This window comes from Moschus berezovskii, chromosome 3, assembly GCF_049115385.1.
Source record: "Moschus berezovskii isolate FMDL1 chromosome 3, NW_MosBer_1.0, whole genome shotgun sequence".
NCBI lineage: Eukaryota > Metazoa > Chordata > Mammalia > Artiodactyla > Moschidae > Moschus > Moschus berezovskii.
Window position 1 is genome coordinate 112,733,196 of NC_142462.1, and position 19,286 is coordinate 112,752,481.

General features: G+C 37.2%; 1 protein-coding gene across 3 annotated transcripts in view; it reads left to right on the forward strand.

Annotated features, from left to right (window-relative positions):
* UBN2 (ubinuclein 2) overlaps nt 1-19,286 on the forward strand; it is a 92,203-nt gene that overhangs the window by 50,574 nt on the left and 22,343 nt on the right. For 2 of the 3 annotated variants that reach the window (XM_055421343.2, XM_055421342.2), the window contains 8 exons: nt 1,790-1,908; nt 2,416-2,529; nt 3,123-3,266; nt 3,978-4,028; nt 6,112-6,154; nt 9,846-11,396; nt 17,299-17,530; nt 17,969-18,058. In XM_055421343.2, coding sequence (XP_055277318.2) covers nt 1,790-1,908; nt 2,416-2,529; nt 3,123-3,266; nt 3,978-4,028; nt 6,112-6,154; nt 9,846-11,396; nt 17,299-17,530; nt 17,969-18,058 — 2,344 coding nt within the window. The remainder of the gene's footprint in view (nt 1-1,789; nt 1,909-2,415; nt 2,530-3,122; nt 3,267-3,977; nt 4,029-6,111; nt 6,155-9,845; nt 11,397-17,298; nt 17,531-17,968; nt 18,059-19,286) is intronic. The other variant, XM_088834685.1, reaches the window with a different exon arrangement.

The following is a 19,286-nucleotide window of genomic DNA, read 5'->3' on the forward strand; positions in this document are numbered from 1 at the left end:
TTCAAGGAGGTTAATGAACAAATGAAATTTATTCGAGTCTCAGATTTCCTGGACTGTGGAATGTTAGCTATGGAAGAAGACATTTATATAACCCTTGCTTTTCTTCATGTGGTATAATTATATACCTTTGTATCCCTAAATATATTGTGTGGTCTGCATGTTTTTGAGCTTCATATCAATGGAGAAACAGTGTCTGTTTTCTTCTTCAGCTTGCTTATTTACACTCAACCTTATGCATTTCAGGTTTATCTGTTTTTACGTATAGTGGGACTCCATTTTTACTGCTGTGTGTACAGTGTTCCATTGTATGAATATACTTCAGTTAATTTATTCATTTAACTGTTGACTCTGTGGACATGAGTTTGAGTGAACTCCGGGAGTTGGTGATGGACAGGGAGGCCTGGCGTGCTGTGATTCATGGGGTCGTGGAGAGTCGGACACGACTGAGCGACTGAACTGAACTGAACTGTTGATGGATACTTGACTTTTTCCCAGGCAGATAGTCTCAGCTATATAATTCTTCAGATCATCGAGAAACCATGATACTGGATTTCGCATTTTTAAGAATGGTTGCTGCTGCTGCTAAGTCACTTCAGTCGTGTCCGACTCTGTGTGACCCCATAGGTGGAAGCCCACCAGGCTCCCCCTTCCCTGGGATTCTCCAGGCAAGAACACTGGAGTGGGTTGCCATTTCCTTCTCCAATGTGTGAAAGTGAAAAGTGAAAGTGAAATCGCTCAGTCGTGTCTGACCCTTAGCGACCCCATGGACTGCAGCCTACCAGGCTCCTCCATCCATGGGATTTTCTAGGCAAGAGTACTGGAGTAGCTACCCATTGCCTTCTCCGTTAAGAATGGTATTTTACAGTAAATACTGTCATGTGTGCCGCAATATTAATTGGTATGCATGAAATAAAATGCTTGTTAGTAATATTTGTTTTATTTTTATTAGATTTTTGTCTCTATTTAATCATTTTATTACAGTTAAAGTGTCCATATAATTTACTGCCCAAACATGGAGTATTTTTAAGAATGTAATTGAACACTATTAATTATGCTGAGGCAACAGGCAAATGGAAGGAAAGTTATGACCAACCTAAACAGCATATTAAAAAGTAGAGACATTACTTTACCAACAAAGGTCTTTCTAGTCAAGGCTATGGTTTTTCCTGTGGTCGTGTGTGGATGTGAGAGTTGGACTATAAAGAAAGCTGAGCGCCAAAGAATTGATGCTTTTGAACTGTGGTGGTGGAGAAGACTCTTGAGAGTCCTTTGGACTGCAGGGAGATCAACCAGTCCATCCTCGAGGAGATCAGTCTTGGGTGTTCACTGGAAGGACTGATGTTGAAGCTGAAACTCCAATACTCTGGACACCTGATGCGAAGAGCTGACTCATTGGAAAAGACCCTGATGCTGGGAAAGATTGAGGGCAGGAGGAGAAGGGGATGAAAGAGGATGAGATGGTTGAATGGCATCATCAACTCGATGGACATGGGTTTGGGTGGACTCTGGGTGCGGTTCATGGGGTCGCAAAGAGTCGGACACGACTGAGCAACTGAACAGGCAAAAACTGGGACTCTGTTTGGCTGTCTGAGAAGTATGGTTATCCTAATTTTATATCTAGTGTACATTATGAAAAGTCAGCGTTGTAGAAGAAATGCCTGTATTTGAGTATGCTGACATTTCAATTGTATGATCAATATCTAAAACGCAGATTTCATCTTTTGAGAATCTGCTTACAAAATAGGCTATGTAAATATGCTTGAAAAAACTTTAATTTTTTTTCCCTCAGGATGATCGTTTAAGAGAACCTCTGCAAAAGCTGAAACTGGCTGTCAGCAATGTCATGCCTGAACAGCTATTTAAATACCAGGAGGACTGCCAGGCTCGTAATCTGGCTAAGTGTGCCAAGTATGTACCTCTTCTATTTGGACTGGCTTTTGCACTTGAGAAATACTTGTAGCTGTTAGGGATTGGTCTTAAGTAGAAATCCACCTAAACCACTAGAGTGGTATAATTGAATATTTTCTAAATGGTAAATCACTTTCCATTCAGTTGCTTTGGGGTGAAAGGCAAAAGATCTTTTGATGTTGTGTATGAGTGTGATCAAAGCTAGAGCTGACCCTGGTAAGACATTTCACATGTTGACTTACTTGACTAGTTGCAGTTGGATACAAAAGATAAGTGTTCATGCCTTTATAAGTTGGATACAAAAGATAAGTGTTCATGCCTTTGTATTAGAATTTGAAGACCTTATTTACCAGAGTGCTATATAATGCACTTCAAATTCAGAGTATTATGTGGAAAGTTAAATTCCTTATTTACCCTGTCTTTGAAGCAATTCAACAAGTATCCAAGGAGCATATTACAGCAATGTTGAGTTAAAACTTTGCTGCATAAAATGTTTTCCATTTTTAGGTTTCAAACAGATGAAGAACGAGAAAAAAATGGGTCCGAGGAAGATGACGAGGAGAAACCAGGGAAACGTGTCATAGGACCAAGGAAGAAATTCCACTGGGATGACACCATTAGGTAAGGTTTAACGAAAACCTTCACTTTCAACCAAATAGATAATGCAGAAGTACATTTTCTATGGTTTCTCATTAAAAAAGAATCTATCGTAAATGGAAAACTCAATTAGAAGCAACCAAAAGTTAGTGTGTAGGAAAATTTTATTCAAGAGAAATTAATTTGGTTCTAATATCCATAGAGTTCTATCACTTTTATTTTCATATAGTACTTTTCATAAACTAATCTTATTATTGAGTAAGTCATACTGGTTTCAGAGGTGAAGTACTCAGTATGTTTGTGTAACCAGTCATCTTTCTTACCAGTATTTCTGTACTCCGAGTAGAGGGTTAAGTTGTAGGACTACCCCTTTTAAACTTTGGTGTCTGGATTAAAGGTACCACAGGGAATTATCTCATACTGGGGATTTGGCTATAGTGCACTGAATGATGTATGTTAGAAATTATTTATCTTCATGTCATCTTCTGAATTCTTCAGATAATATTCTTTATTATTGCTGTCAGATTTGTGTGCTTTTAAAAAAATCTGTTTCAAGCTTAATTTTCTACAATTTGCAGTCAGATTTATATATAAATATATATTTTTAATCTGTTTAGAACTTTGTTATGTAACCTTGTTGAGATCAAATTGGGATGCTATGAGTTAGAGCCAAATAAAAGCCAGTCTGCTGAGGATTATCTTAAATCCTTTATGGAGACAGAGGTGAAACCATTGTGGCCTAAGGGCTGGATGCAGGCAAGGTAAGAAATGTGACATCCTAGATTTTATTTTACTCTCTTATTGCTGTTGTTAAAGACACATATATACACACATATTACATTCATTTTCCTAGGAACCTAGTGTGTTTAACGTTCTGTAAGTCATCTCAGATGATGCCTACTCTGAAAGCTTCACTCACTCAAAAGAAAAAAGTCATGGACATAGAGATACACATAAAAGTGACTCTCTTTAACCGACCACTTTTTCTTTTTTGCACCTAAATCTTCCTAATAGAGAAAAAGGGAGGGGGGAAGAAGGTTATGAACTTTGGGAGGGGAACTTTATATGGATATCTTGAAGATAAATAACTGAATACAAGATTTAGACTGCAGAAAAAGAGGCACAGCCTTAGTTCTATTGAAAATATCTTCAGTGTAGAGTGGTATCTCAAAAACTAAGGGTAGCTCAGTTTAAAGAGTTAAGTATAGAATGTTAAAACCAATAGGCCTGGTTGCCTCAACCTGTCATCCTAAAGTGTTCATCTTAAATTAACAGAAATCTGTTAAAAGATTTAAATACAAAGGTAATATAAAATTTGCATAAAATAGTTATTGAATTTACTGTACCGTTGTAAGTCTTTATTTGGGAAATAGCAAGTAAGAGCCTATTGAGTATCAAATGATTAAAATGTCAAAGTGATTATCTTGTTCTTGTCTGCTATGGAAAAATAACTGTTTTTTTAATTTTTCCAGAATGCTTTTTAAGGAAAGTCGGAGTGTCCATAATCATCTTACTTCTGCTCCGTGAGTAAATGCAGACCCCAGATTTCATTTATTTTTATTCACATTATGATATTTAGAAAACAAAATATTCATTAAATGCTAGGTAAAATAGGACTTAAACATACAATCTGTCTTAACACAGCTTTTAAAAAAAAATCATTTTAACTGTTGACTCTCTAGACCTGAGGACACATTTCTCTATTAAAAAACTTCTCAGGCTAGTCTCTACAAACTTGAATCCGTAATGTAACATATTGGCTTGAAATCTGGTGGTGAGAAGCCATTTAAATAGGAAGGCTCCAGTGGTTTCCTTTGTTCCTGGACAGTCTGCCCTCCAGTTCTTTTGTATCATTTTTCTTTCCCCTCTTAATGACCATCTACAAAGGTAATCTGTTAGCCTCCTGCTTTCCATGACAATTCTGTATATATCCTGCCTTGCCTTGAAGAGTGTTTTATTCCACAAAATTAATGTACTCTTCATGCCCTTCCTTCTGTCCCAAAGTGGATCTTTTCATTAGTGATGTAATTACTAAAGAATGGTCTCTAGTAAAAAGGAAGGTTTTTTCTGTGGTTATATTTTTGGGTGAATACTGGTTATCTTGATAAGGATTCTGTTTTTACTTACAACTTAAGGCTCCTTCTCTATAGCCTAGAAGTGTAGTGTTAAGGGTTAATAAAATATGAAATTAGCAGGTCACTGAGAAGTTACTGAACATCTCTAGTTCAGTACTCCACTAAGAGGTCTGGGTAACATCTGGGTAGTGTTAACAGAATTCCCCCTCTCCTTATATATAGTTGTAGTAGATAGAAGTTTTTTTTATAGCTTTTAGGAAGGACACTTTGTTAGTATACTATTGGAGATATATTGAAGTTGGTTTTGGTTTTCAAATCTTGCTATTTTTGGTTTTTTGGGGTATAAGTTTGGAGTAGTTTGGCTTTATATGTTATAGGTTTACTTTGTTGCAGGTGGTTTACATATCCCAGAGTGGGCATAAATGTATTTCTTAATGTATTTATGTGTATTTGTGTCAGTATTTCAGGGCTTCAATTTCCCTATAGTCCTAAAATCCCATTACAGTTCAAGTGTAGAAATAATTTATTTCTTCAGTTTTAAAACAAGTTTTACACAGATCCTTTCCCTCAGTTCTTTTGTCTTTTTTTTTTAGTAGTCTCATTATTATGGCTAACTTTTTGTTTTGTTTTGTATCAGAAAGTAGGAATCTGTATGCTATATAGGCCTGGAAGTCATGAATATTACTGTTGCCTTAATGAAGTTGTAGATTGATTGTAAAATTTTAATTAAGACATTTTTTAATTTAACTTAGTGAAGCAGAAATATTCAAACAATGTTCAGAAATATTCAGACAATTTTAGCTTTACAACCCTTTAATTATTCAGCAAACATGTGAGTACTTTCTTGTGCTAAAGAACCCTTAAGATTTTTTTAATTTTTCACTTTTTCACACTGGTTCACAAATGTTCTAAGCTTCCATGGTAATTTTTTTATTGCCCTTTTTCTGTCAGTTTTGAAATTTTTTATTTGAACTATTATGTTAAAAATAACTTTCTTAAAAAACTTGAGGATTTTTTTGTTTTGTTTTTTAAATAGTATCTCATTTATAACCTCTTAGCATGGTTTCTGGAGAAGGAAATGGCAACCCACTCCAGTGTTCTTGCCTGGAGAATCCCAGGGACAGGGGAGCCTGGTGGGCTTCCGTCTATGGGGTCACACAGAGTCGGACACGACTGAAGTGACTTAGCAGCAGCAGCAGCAGCATGGTTTCATTTGAGCTTGAAGTTCCTTGAAGCTCTTTTCTATAAATAATTACAAATTCCTACCAATTCTTTGAAATAAGTCTCCTTTAGGCAGCTTCGTTAGCCTGTTTTGAGTTTTATTTTTAATAATTATGTTTAATTTAAAAAAATTTATCATCTACATTTTACTAATGGTTTGACCTTTATTGTAGTTAATTGAAATTAGTAAAAATATTGCTGTATATTCACATATAAACTGAATACTTACATACAAGATTATGTGTTACAATTTCCTAATGAGTGACTTTACTGCTATTGAGATAACCTCCTTTTTAATCTTTTCTCTTAGGGCAAAGAAAAAAGTGATTCCTGCACCTAAACCCAAAGTGAAGGTAAGTATTGAACCAAATCTTTAGTTAGTGATAATTGGTGACTGTTGAAATACATTCTTATGATGAAAAGGTTATATGGCATTTAGCATAGATTTAGGTACTGTTCTCTTAAGATGGGTATTTTCAAGCATTGTAAAAATTCTGGAATCATTGTATTTGGGAGAATAGATGACTATGGCAATGGGAAGTTTACATACATTAGTTGAATTCTGAGGCTTAGTACTACTTAGAAATTTTGGATAAAATATTAATATGACAAATAGCTTTTAAAAGCATGGCTGGGATCTTGAATGAGTGAAATCCCTGTCTCAAAACAAAGGAGAAGCTGCCAGAAAGTTAATCTGTCACTGAAACTTCAGTTGCCCTTAGGTGCATTTGCTGATTTTTATCACCTTTCACAGCACAGCTGATAAGATTTTCTTAGACTTAAATAGATTGGGGATTGGACTGAAGCTCTCCATAAACCTGGGACTCTTTCAGAGGATGACATTAGTAAAAGAGAGGACTAGAAAAGAAATCCATTCACCAGTAGAAAAATTAAGAAATTAGTGTGTTTTGGCTTTGGTTCTGAATTAGGTAGGGAAAGAAAGTCCTTCCTGAAAATTTTCCGTGGATTAGGAGATTTAGTTTATACAACCTGCGTGATCTGGGGAAACCTCAAGCTAAGAAAATAACTTAAAAGTTGTTAGATTAGTATTAACCCAGGGCACTGGCAAATCACATTCTTTCTGGAATAACGTACCCTCATCCCAGACCTCAAAGACATTACGTGTGTGCCTAGTTGCTGAGTCATATCCCACTCTTTGTGACCCCATGGACTGTTGCCTGCTAGGCTCCTCTGTCCAAGGGGATTCTCCAGGCAAGAATACTGGAGTGTATTGCCATGTCCTCCTCTAGGAAAGCTTCCCAACCCAGGGATCAAACCCAGGTCTCCCACATTACAGGCAGATTCTTTACCATCTGAGCCACCAGGGAAGCCTAAAAATACTGAAGTGGGTAGCCTGTCCCTTCTCCACGGGAACTTCCAGACCCAGGAATCAAACTGGGGTCTCCTGCATTGCAGATGGATTATTTACCAGCTGAGCTACTGGGGAAGCCCAAAGAAAGGTTTCCCTAACTGGGAAACGAACCCAGGCCGTGGCAGTGAAAGTGCCAAATCCTAGCCACTATATATACTGTGTCAAACATCTGAAAATATGGGATATGTGAGGAAATGTTGTGAGGAAATGTTCCTATGAGTGGGTCAGCAGAGACAACCAATAGAATTGAATCCCTGAGAATAGCAAGTGATGGATTTATTATGTTTAGGACATAAAGTAACTTAGGTTATTTAATATTTAAAAATGTAGAAGGCAGGGCAAAAAAACATCAAAATAGACAAGGCAGAGTTGAACCAAGTATTGGGTTGGCCAGAAAGTTTTGAGTTTTTCTGTAGGCTGTAACGGAAAAAACCAAATGAACCTTTTGGCCAATCCACTATAACCTCTAGAAGTGAAAACTAGAATCATTTGAAATTAAATTTGTAATGAAAACCCACACCTTTTAGATTTCAGACTTTTCCCATAGCCTTCACTCTGAATAGAGTTTCTTTGCTTGTGAGGTTATGGCCAGAAGATCTGTATTTGCTACTCTGTGGTCTTCTTAACTTAATAGTGTTAGAGGCTTTTTGAATACAGATTAAGTAGTCTTCTTTTTCTCAGTTAACCTACTTTTAACTTCTAATCCAAATAATATTGAGCCAGTATTTCATTAAATCTGTTGGTTCATGCTTTGTTTTGACATTTGACTTATTTTTAAACTCCTAATACCCACCATAAAGTGTTGGTTAAATTTTGCTACATACAGTTAAATTTACCAGAACTGATAATGGGTGTGTTGGGATGGTACAGTGGGATTATCTGTTGTGTTCATCTTTAAAAAAAATTTTTTTAATTTATTTTTGGCTGCGCTGGGTCTTTGTTGCTGTGCATGGGCTTTCTCTAGTAGCTTTGAGTGGGGGTTACTCTTCATTGTGGTATGCGGGCTTTTCATTGCTGTGGCTTCTCATTGCAGAGCACAGGCTCTCGGCACAAGGGCTCAGTAGTTAATGCTAGTAGTTGTAGGGCATGGGCTTAGTTGCCCCCAAGGCATGTCAGATCTTCCCAGGCCAGGGAGCAAACCCATGTCCTCTGCATTGGCAGGCAGATTCTTAACCACTGAACCACCAAGGTAGTTCTGTTTTGTTCATCTTTATGATGAATTTACCTTTTCCTTTTCCCCAAATGGAAAAAACTGTATTCTGATGTTTTTTCTTTTCCTGCTCTAATGCCCCTTCAATACCTATTTCAGTTATAAAGGTGATACAAGGAATGCTTACAGGAGAAAATGCAAACAATATAGAAAAGTGAAGGAGAAAGTAAAAGTATCCTGAAATTTCTGCTCACACAGGAAGGAAAGCTTCTCGCTTTCTGGTACACATCTGCCCTCCTTTCTTCTGGATCTCTGTCCTTGCCTCCCCTCCTTCCTTCTGGATCTATCTGCCCATCCAGTCATTCATTTATCCAGATTGAATTAACATTTTATATAAAAGGAATAACCTGTTTTTTCCACTCAAATATATATCCTAAACAATTTGCCAGTATACATCTCCGCAGTACTCTCGGGTGGATTAAATGTTACTTTTAAAGTGGCAGTGTCATACTGGTAACAGTGCCGATGATTTTTATACCCTGCCTCCCTCTCAGTGTCTGTCCTCTTCGTAGTAACGGAGTTCTCACTGAATAGCGTGTCAGTGCCATCGTGTCTCATCTGCGTTTCATCTTAGCAGGCAGTCTTGACCTTAATGTAGTTACACTTCAGACTGCTAAAAGACACTGAGATTTTCAGTCAGGGCTTTTTAGAAGTTTTAGAGAAATTGCTAAGAAAGTTAGAGTGCAATGGCATTCTTAAGAGAAATAAGAATTTACTGTTCTTATTTATTGTTATCATAATACCTTAGAAGGTAGATGGTAGAGACTCTTTTTCTCCATGCTTTCACTATAGTTAAGGTAAGTGCTATGGTGGTATAAAAATTAATGTAAAAGGCTTTGGGTTTATTTGGATTTGTCTCTTTTTAAAAAACTAATTGAAACTTTGAAATGATTTTTATGTAGTTTTCTTTCTTCTTAATTGTAAAAATAAAATGTCAAGTACTTCATATTTTTCTTGAGAAAGATACTTTTTTAATGCTTTTGCTCTTTAAGTATTTTAAACTGCTCTATCTCTTCCTTGAATTTTAAGAAGGTTAGATTCTTAATTCTCTCTTAAGTATTTAGAGTTTTAATTTCTAATACTCTTGTTTTCTTAGCATAGTACCTTGCTCATAGTGAATATATATGAAATAAATTATAAATGACTTCTACCATAATGAATAGAAAGCATAATTTACATGTGTTTGAATTGAATCATCTACCAGTTTGATGTACCGGTTTCTCTATGTACTGTCTGTAGGTAGCTGTAAGACAGGCATACAAAGAGGCCAAAATGCAAGGAAGCAGGGAGTGATGGTCTGTATCATAGCCAACCATACTACATAAGATGGGTAAAATCCTAAGATAAAGGCAAAGAGACTTGTAGAATTTTAATTATGAAAATTCTAATCCTTTAAAAACTAATACTGTGTAAATTTTGATTAATCGTTTTTATTTTTCCAATATAATTCTTCTTATGCTAGGAGTGTAGTCCAAAAAAGGACCAGAAAACTCCTGCATCCTCGGTGGCTTCCGTTGGTGGTCCTTCAACGAGCTCTAGCACATCGGCCGTGGCTTCTACCAGTTCTGCCTCCACGCCAGTGCAGGAGACCATCTGCCTTGATGACTCACTAGATGAAGAACTTACCTTTCATCCACCTGCACTGGATCTTGTTTCTGAAGCTTTAGCTGTTATCAACAATGGGAACAAGGGCCCTCCAGCTGGCTCAAGGATAAGTATGCCAACTGCAAAACCTCGTCCAGGACTGAGAGAAGAAAAATTAGCAAGTATCATGAGTAAACTGCCACTGGCTACACCCAAAAAACTAGATTCTACTCAGACTGCACATTCATCGAGTCTTATTGCTGGCCACACAGGGCCAGTACCAAAGAAACCCCAGGATTTAGCTCATACTGGCATCTCTTCAGGCCTTATTGCTGGTTCTTCAATTCAGAACCCAAAAGTTTCCTTAGAACCTTTGCCAGCCAGGCTTCTTCAGCAAGGACTACAGAGGTCAAGCCAGATTCACGCTTCTTCCTCTTCACAGACCCATGTCTCCTCCTCTTCCCAAGCCCAAGTTGCTGCCTCTTCTCATACTCTGGGAACATCAGAGGCCCAAGACGCTTCTCCGTTAACACAAGTAACAAAGGTGCACCAGCATTCAGCTGTCCAGCAGAACTATGTGTCTCCACTACAAGCGACTATTAGTAAATCACAGACCAACCCAGTGGTGAAGTTAAGTAATAATCCCCAGCTTTCCTGTTCATCCCCACTTACTAAGACTTCAGACAAGCCACTTATGTACCGCCTTCCCTTATCTACACCCCCACCTGGAAATGGTTCTCAAGGGTCCCACTCCCTGGTTTCTAGGACAGTACCTAGCACCACTACCTCCACTAACTATTTAGCCAAGGCGATGGTGTCACAAATCTCCACGCAGGGTTTCAAGTCCCCCTTCTCAATGGCTGCATCCCCAAAACTTGCCTCATCTCCAAAACCCGCCACATCTCCTAAACCCTTGCCCTCACCTAAGCCTTCTGCCTCACCCAAGCCCTCTCAGTCAGCTAAGCCTTCAGTATCAACTAAACTTATTTCTAAATCCAACCCAACTCCCAAACCTACTGTATCCCCAAGTTCTTCCAGTCCAAATGCACTAGTGGCCCAGAGTAGCCACTCGAGCAGTAACAACCCAGTCCATAAACAGCCCAGTGGAATGAACATCAGCAGACAGTCTCCCACCTTGAATTTATTGCCCTTGAATCGCACTTCAGGCCTTCCGTCTACAAAAAATCTTCAGGCCCCTTCAAAGCTAACAAACTCACCATCCACTGGAACTGTTGGGAAGAATAGCTTGAGTGGAATTGCAATGAATGTACCTGCCAGCAGAGGTAGCAACCTTAACTCAAGCGGAGCTAATAGGACTAGTCTATCTGGGGGAACAGGAAGTGGAACACAGGGTGCTACTAAACCGTTGTCTACTCCACATAGACCATCCTCTGCCTCAGGGTCTTCAGTGGTAACAGCCAGTGTGCAGGTATGTATGTTAGATGCACTTCCGTGATAAAGTGTAAGGTGGTGTAATTTCTCTCAGTCAATTTAATGATCTTATTATTATGTGTCATTTGTTTATAATTTATAACTTACGGATGTTGACATCATAGTGATGGATAATCTTGGGGAAAAATTTTTGTTGGGGTGTGTTTTTTTTACCACATGCTTGCTTTCAAAATTTTTGAAAAACAAAATTTAAAACTGTATCTTGTCAAAGTCCAGAACAAAATAGTCACTTATGATTTTAACATACATTCACTTGTCTCTTCTTTTCCCTGTCCTAGTCCCTTTCTCCTGTCAACTTTCATAACTTTTAAAATCAAATTTATACATTCATATTATTTGTTTCCTTTAACCATGTCTTTTTGAATAAAATTTTTATTTCTTATAAATTTTGCAGTTTTTCATATATAATTCTCTGTCAAATTAGTAACAGTAGTCGGTTTATACCACACTTTCCCCATTCATGAGTTTTTCATTTAAATTTCTCTCTCAGTTAGCAGGAGTACCTAATTCAAGGAATCTTTTCAAGAAGGCTAATGCGGAAGTTGTTTTACTTCACTTATATACCTGATTCTTTCTGTCACACTTGAATAGATACAGAGTTCTTGGGTCACTAAGTATCTCACTCCAGATTTTATAAATACTGCTCCACTGACCCTTACTATTTAAGGTCATAAAAAAGTTTGAGGCCATTCTGACTTTTTGTTCCCTTATAAGTAACATATTTTCTGTGCCTAAATGCTAATAACATTTTATCTTTTTCCTTGAAAATCAAGTGTTCCCAGATAATGGCTAGGTTTATTCTAGATAGTTTTCCTTAATTTTGCACCTAGAAAATAGTAACATCTTTCAGTCTCTGACCCACCCATTTTTTCAGCTCAAGAATATTTTATTCTGTTATGGACCTGATTATTATTCTCATCCATTTGCCTAGGTTTTTGAGAGCTCTGTTGCTCATATATTTCATCTCTCTGCCTTTCATGTCATCTTTTCTGTTGTTATTTTCATCTATCTACCACTTATTTGTATTCTGAGGCTTTTTCAGATTTGTTCTTCACTTTACTCATTTGGTTTCTTTAACTTTTTCCCCCGTCCCTTGAAACATAATCCATGTTCACAGTTGGTAAAATTCAGAAAAAATTTAAAAAAGAAAAGTCATGTATCCTCTCACCAGTGTTGATGTTTTCCAGATTTTTTTTTTAGACTCTTCAGGAAAGTAGATTTTACATAATATTATGTTTCATAAGCTTTTTAAAAAATAGCATTTTATGATGTTATTGCTTAGCTTCTCAATTATTCTTTGAAAATATGACTTATTTATGAAACTCTGTTGTCTAAGAAAGTGCTCTATCTTTGTACTGCATCTTATTTATGTGGAATAGGAACATCTAATGAAGTAAGTTTCTGCATGGTATCTGAGAGATTTCCTGCTGTTCAGTACAAGCTAAGTGTTGGTATTCAGTGTACACCTAAAACCCAAATCATCACTGTGCCTCTACTATAGGCTTAGGAATGAATGAATTCTAAAATTCTAGTATAGAACAAAATTCCATTAACTGATACTTCATTAATTGAAATCTAGGGTTTATAGATGTTTTATCCATATGATTTTGCTTTTATCAGAAATAAGAAAATAGCCAAAAAAAATCCCTAGGGATCGTATGTTAAAATTTAAGTTATAACTAAGGTCTAGGAATTAGTCTGCATTCTTATTTTATTATCTTTGTTAAAATGTTGACTGTTTTTGAAATCAATCTTTAATTTGATTTAATTTGATGTGAGAGACTTATAACCAAAATGACAGTTGCATGGCCCATATCCTCCTTCCTATTGTCAACTACTTTTAACTGTTAGCTTTTTCTCTTGTGTTTTTTAAAAATAACAATGAATGGAAGTCTCTTTTAGTGTTATCTTTCAGCTTCTCATTGTGATACATAAGGCTTTTAACTATCTTATACTTCTCCCATTCTCTTCAGAAACTAAAATTACAACTTTTGGTTAAATCTGTGACTTTGTAAAAGATTGTCTATGTTGAGCTAACTATTGTGAACTGTGGTTTCAATCATAAATTTTGGGCTTGTTTCCTGGAGTTAAAATTTGCTTTTTTTTTCTTTCACTTTGTTTTCTTTAAAGTTAAATCTCCCTCTTTCATCATCTCCAGAATCCATCAGTTCTGTTTTTTTTTTATTCTCCGCTGGAAAACTTCCTACATTTGATCATTTATCCCAAAAGAACAATTTGGTTTATTGTTTACCAGTTAGTTTCTTATCAAGGAACCTACATGGCAAAATTTGTGTTTCTAAAATGTAACTCCTTTCTTCTGATTTCTTCCTCTCCAAAATGGCTTTATGATTTGGAGACCTTAATGTTCCTGCCTCGTATCTGATCCTTTTTATCTTTCTTATTCGTTTGACTGAAGAAAAGATCAGTAATTGAATAAGGTTATTCCTAACTTTTGTTCTCTTTTTTAACACAACATCTTATTGATGTCTTATCAACTACCTTGTGGCCCCTAGATCCTGTCTTTCTAAAGCTAGCCAACACGAAAAACAGATCTTCTATCTATGTCTAAAATATTCCACTTGCCTCTGAAAGATGTCTGTAGCTGTGTGCAGACGTGAAAATGACAGGTCCTGAGGTTAACCAAAGTTAAAGTCTTTCTAGGTTCAGATTGATCTCTACCTGCTTTTTATTTAATAACTTTGCACTGAAGGCTTTCCTGTTCTTTCTTGTCCTTCAGCTTATTGATTTTCTGTGAATCCAGTCTTTGCCACTCTATAATTTCCAAAATAATTCACTAAGCAAATATTTACTAAGTGTTTAATATGTGCCAGGCACTCTTCTAGGTGCTGGGGAAATTGGGGTGAGTGAAGATCATGCCCCCTCTCATGGGGCGTATATTCTAGGATGAAGATAAGCAAAACAGTATTTAAAAATACTTTGTGCTGTAAAAATAAAAACAGAATAATAATATGGTAAAGTGCAATTGCTGCTAACATGGATAAGGAAGATGGAGAAGGCCTCTTGGAAGAGGCAACATTTGAGCTGATAATTGGATGACTAGGACCAAGCCTTTTGGAGAGAAGAGCAAATAGCCCAGGCAAGAAAGGGAAGGTGGATGTGAAGATACTGAGATAGGAAAGAGCCTGACAGGGCTGGACAGTTGGGAAAGATGGGGAGGTAACAGGTCAAAAAACAACTCCAGACCATGTGATTGAGGACCTTGGGGGCTACAATAAAGACTTGGGCTTTTACTTTGTGTTCAGTGGGAAGCCGTTGGAGGGGAGTGGTGTGGTCTGATACACATTTCAAAAACTCACTGTGGGTGTTGTAGAGAATGTGGGGGCAGATGTACTCACCAAAGTGAAACATGTCGTCAAAAAGAAATAGGCCCACCACGAAGAGCACGGTGTTCCTTTATATTTTCCCCTGGGGATGAAATGTGGAGGTCATGGAAAATATTTCTGATTATGGGGCATTATCCTGAACTGTTTGCCTGCTTCATGTTGACAGCTTCTCCTGTAATGTTTCTGAATAATACCAACAATGGGATATCCTGCTTTTAAAAGGTCTCCATCTTCTGTGAGAGAAAATTATAACTGCCCATGTAACATTTAGATAATCTGGTGTTTCATTTTAGTTTTATAAACAAAAGTGGATATGGAAGGTTTTTATAAGTATAAAATGTCAAACAGTTAAAGCCTGGTGCCATTCTTTTTTGCTAATACACATAGCTTAATTTTGGAAGTTGCCCTAATTTACATTTTCTGTCAGCTTTAATGCTTCAATGAGCCTACTCCAGAAAAGCATAAGAGTTCTCCTTATTAGCAGTATTTAATGTTCCTTACCAGGAGGGCTCTGCTTGGGGAACACGGTTTTAGAGTGTGTTCCCCATATTATCCTGAGACTGTAGTAGAATGTTGATGAAAAAGAAGAGAAAACCCTTGTTAACTCTTGATACTGATCCTTTTTTTTGCTTCAAACCACTGTTGTTTCTAAGTTAGTAGTTTGTTCCTAAATCACCAATTTTTAATATGGGCACAGTAGAGGGAAAGACTGGCAAATAAGAAAAACAGTTAAATCCAAAGTGTAAACTGATAAAGATTTGCACTTAAATGTGGAAGAAAGTTGTGATTAAAAAAAGGATATGTTGAATCTGAGATCATCTTGTCTTCATTTTGTATTGCTTAAAAACTAAGGTTTCAAGCCTTGAGTGGTGGAAAAGAATTGAAAATGCTGATCTTAGCAGTTAACATATATGGGAGGGAAATGATTGTAACAGGAGATGAGTTCAATTCTGAGCATACCAATTTGGTGAGGTTAGATATCCAAGTGAAATTCTTCACTAAACCATTAGCTAAACAGGATTGAAACTGAGGTGAGAGGTCAGAACTATAGGTACAAATTTGAGACATAAATAAAGGAGGGAAGGGAAGGCAATTGGAGAACTAGTGAAAAAACAGAACAAAAAGCTTTTTAAGGATGTTCTTCAATTTTTTGTTCAGCAGTGGTGGGGACCACTGAGTATATAAATACATGAGCTGATGTGGCATTTTTGCATGGGAAAATCACCTACATTTTCCCCATAGATTAACTTGAGAAATAAAATGACCAGTTTACTGGTAGAAATCATCAGTATACAAAATAAAAGTAACAGTTGCTATTGATTAACAAATATTCAGAGAATTCAGTTTTCTTGACCAAACATAGAACTGTGAAAATTTTTTACCACAGAAATTTGGACTTGATAATATAAGGCTATAAAAGAAAGCTCACAATTGTAGATACAGTAGGTAATAGCTGATACTGAGAAATTTTGGTTATAATCTTTATTAAGTACACAAAAGTCAGAATGGAAAAAAATGTTTACTTGCTGTATAGAAAATTATTCAAAGAACTAAATTAGCTTAATAGAGTATATTTCAGTAATTTCTCATTGAAAGCTTATCAGTGCTGCTGTGTTTTGAAGTGTTTTTCTCCATAATGATGGTATCAAAGCCCAAGTAGGGGAGTGTCAAAACACTCTTTAATTTACCTTTTGCCTTAGGAGTCTGAGTTCAGAAATGCAGTGGAATTGAAAATCAGCTTCCAGGGGTTAAGAAGAGATAGTGTGGAAAATGAAGGCTGCCATTCAATAAGTTTGATAATAAAAGAAAGATACATAAGTCAGGTTGTTGCTAGGGGTTAGGGAAGAGCCAGGAGTAACGGTTGGTTGTAAGACAGTTGGTTTTAAGATACATCAGCGGTCTCTATATATGCAAAGGCAGAGGAAATGCAGAGAACGTGCAGTGCTTGATTGACATTTGTGACAGAAAGTTCTGCAGGGGTGGTATTCATGGCATAGGTCAGGTGGTTAGCTTTTGAGAAAGAGGCAGATAAAGCTTATGAAGAGGAAAACAGGGATGGCCATTAACAATGAAAGTACAGAGTATCGAGTTGAGGGATCTGAAAGAGTAATAGTCTAAGAACAGAAGCTGCAGAGATTGTGCCCAGAAAGACAGTTAAATTACAGATCAGAGACTGAATTGAAATTATATGGAATTAATTCCCTGTGTCAGATGTAGAGGTAAGAGCAAAAGTGGAAATCCAAGTTTAGAAATGAGTAGATTAAGAGAGGAAGAGAGGAATGGGTGTTAATATAGACATTGCAGTAACAGATAAGGAAGCTTAACTGGTGATGAAGAGCTTAGAAGTATTTCCAAAGCCAGTATTGGTCACTCTTTGAAATGTAATTTACACTTCAGCCTTCATTTCTGTCTCCCAGAGTTTCTGTTAGAGTAGATGTAAGACAGAGTCTCACGTCCATGAGGATATTAAGTAAAATAAATCAATTCAGGTTAAAGACTTGATTTCTTATGTATTTTGACCCCTGGTTTCTGCAGTCCACAGCAGGAGCATCATTATTGGCTAATGCCTCACCTCTGACTCTCATGACATCACCTTTGTCTGTAACAAATCAAAATGTGACTCCTTTTGGGATGCTGGGTGGCCTTGTTCCAGTGACCATGCCCTTCCAGTTTCCCTTGGAGCTACTTGGCTTTGGAACGGACACAGCTGGAGTGACAACCACCTCGGGATCTACCTCAGCCGCTTTCCACCATAGCCTAACTCAGAGTAAGTGGGGCTCTTTTTCTTACATGGCTACCTATTCCTGACAGAACAGGAAACCTCACAAATTTATACTAATTGAGAGCAGTCCAGCTGGAGTTAGTGGAGATTATAGAATTTCTTTTTAAAAGAAATCCAGTTTATTTCATGTGTATATATAAAATAAGTGGAATTACTGGACTCTGAAATTTTTTTATAGTTTCTAAAGGGAACTGGCTATTCCACGCTTCTGTCTTAATGTAATTTATAGTAAGAAAGTCAGATTTCGTGGGTTATTTGCATGCACGTTTGTATTTATACACGTAATGTATGTGCTCTAGTTTAAAAAAAATCTTTGAAGTCGAGGTCTGTGCTTGCATTGGATAAATTCTTTTCATTTTTGTATCTAAGAGGGTTCAGATCTTAGTTTGAGGAAGATCACTGACAAGTGTATTCTTCCCCCAGATTTACTAAAGGGTTTACAGCCAGGAGCTCAGCACGCAGCAGCGCTTTCCCACTCACCTCTGCCTACACATGTACAGCAAACATTTAATGGTAAGAGAGCCCCCTGTTTCTTCCTCTTTGTAATATTTATACAGATTTACCAATATATTAAATCTTTCCTGAAAACAATGTGAGAGAATGACAAAGATTGGAAAAAGTAGTTTTCATATGAGCAAATCCTCATCAGCAACAAATGCCTTTTCAGAGAAAGGAAACAGGTAAAAGAGATCTTTTGTTACATGTGCAGAGAGCCTTTTTGAAGGTGTTTGTTATATGGGAATAAGGACAAAGAATAGGATTCATAAGACGGTATACAAAAATCATGTCCAGTAGTTAATCACACTTGAGCTTTAAAGTGCTAGATAGTCTTGTGACACATGTATTAGCTAATGTAATTCTTAAATCAGTGTGTGAATGAGATCACAGTCCCCATTTTACAGATCAGGAAATGGAATCAGAGGTAAGCAACTTGCCTGAGTTGATGGGATAATAAGTGTTTAATCTGAGATACAAATCCAGGAAGTCTGAATCCATGGCCTGTATTCTTAACTATCGCTGTTCTCTGCCTCTTAACCCTGATTAAACTAATGTGATTTCAGACTGTCTGTGTTATATACTTGCAGCCCAGCTAGATGCTCTGAGATCTGGAGTTGGACAGTAGACACTGCACCCAACCCTGGCCTCAAGATTCTCGTTCTCATCAGCAGCTGACCCCAGTAAAATGCTGATACTATTCTGAGAGCCATTTTCAGCATCTTTGAGCAGCTCAGCTGCTCTCTTAACTTTGAAAGCCGACTAGGGCCTCACTTCTTTTTGGCCACTGCATTTAAAATGGTTGTTAAACAAGTTTACAGCTGACCACAAGTGGAAATGGGAGCTTCAGAGCAATCTGGAGGCAGTAGGTTGTAGTAAATGCTCTAACACACCCAAGTGTTACCTGCCCCAGACTAACCCCTTGAGAGAATGAACACAAGACCACAGTTGTGCCAGTGTGGGAACAGAGTGAGTTGCTCAGTCGTGTCCGATTCTTTGCGACCCCATCGACTATAGCCTGCCAGACTCCTCTGTTCATGGGATTCTCCAGGCAAGAAAACTCAGGCCTGGTGGAGCTTAATTTTCCTTTATAAGGCAACAAATGATAAGAGATTTTCTACATTTTTTTTTTGACCCTCGAGGTCACCCAGTCCTACTCTTGTCCAGTTTAAGTAGAGTGATTAGCATTTTCCTAGTATAAGTTACATAGCCATACGTAAAACTGGAAAAATCATTCTTCCCATAG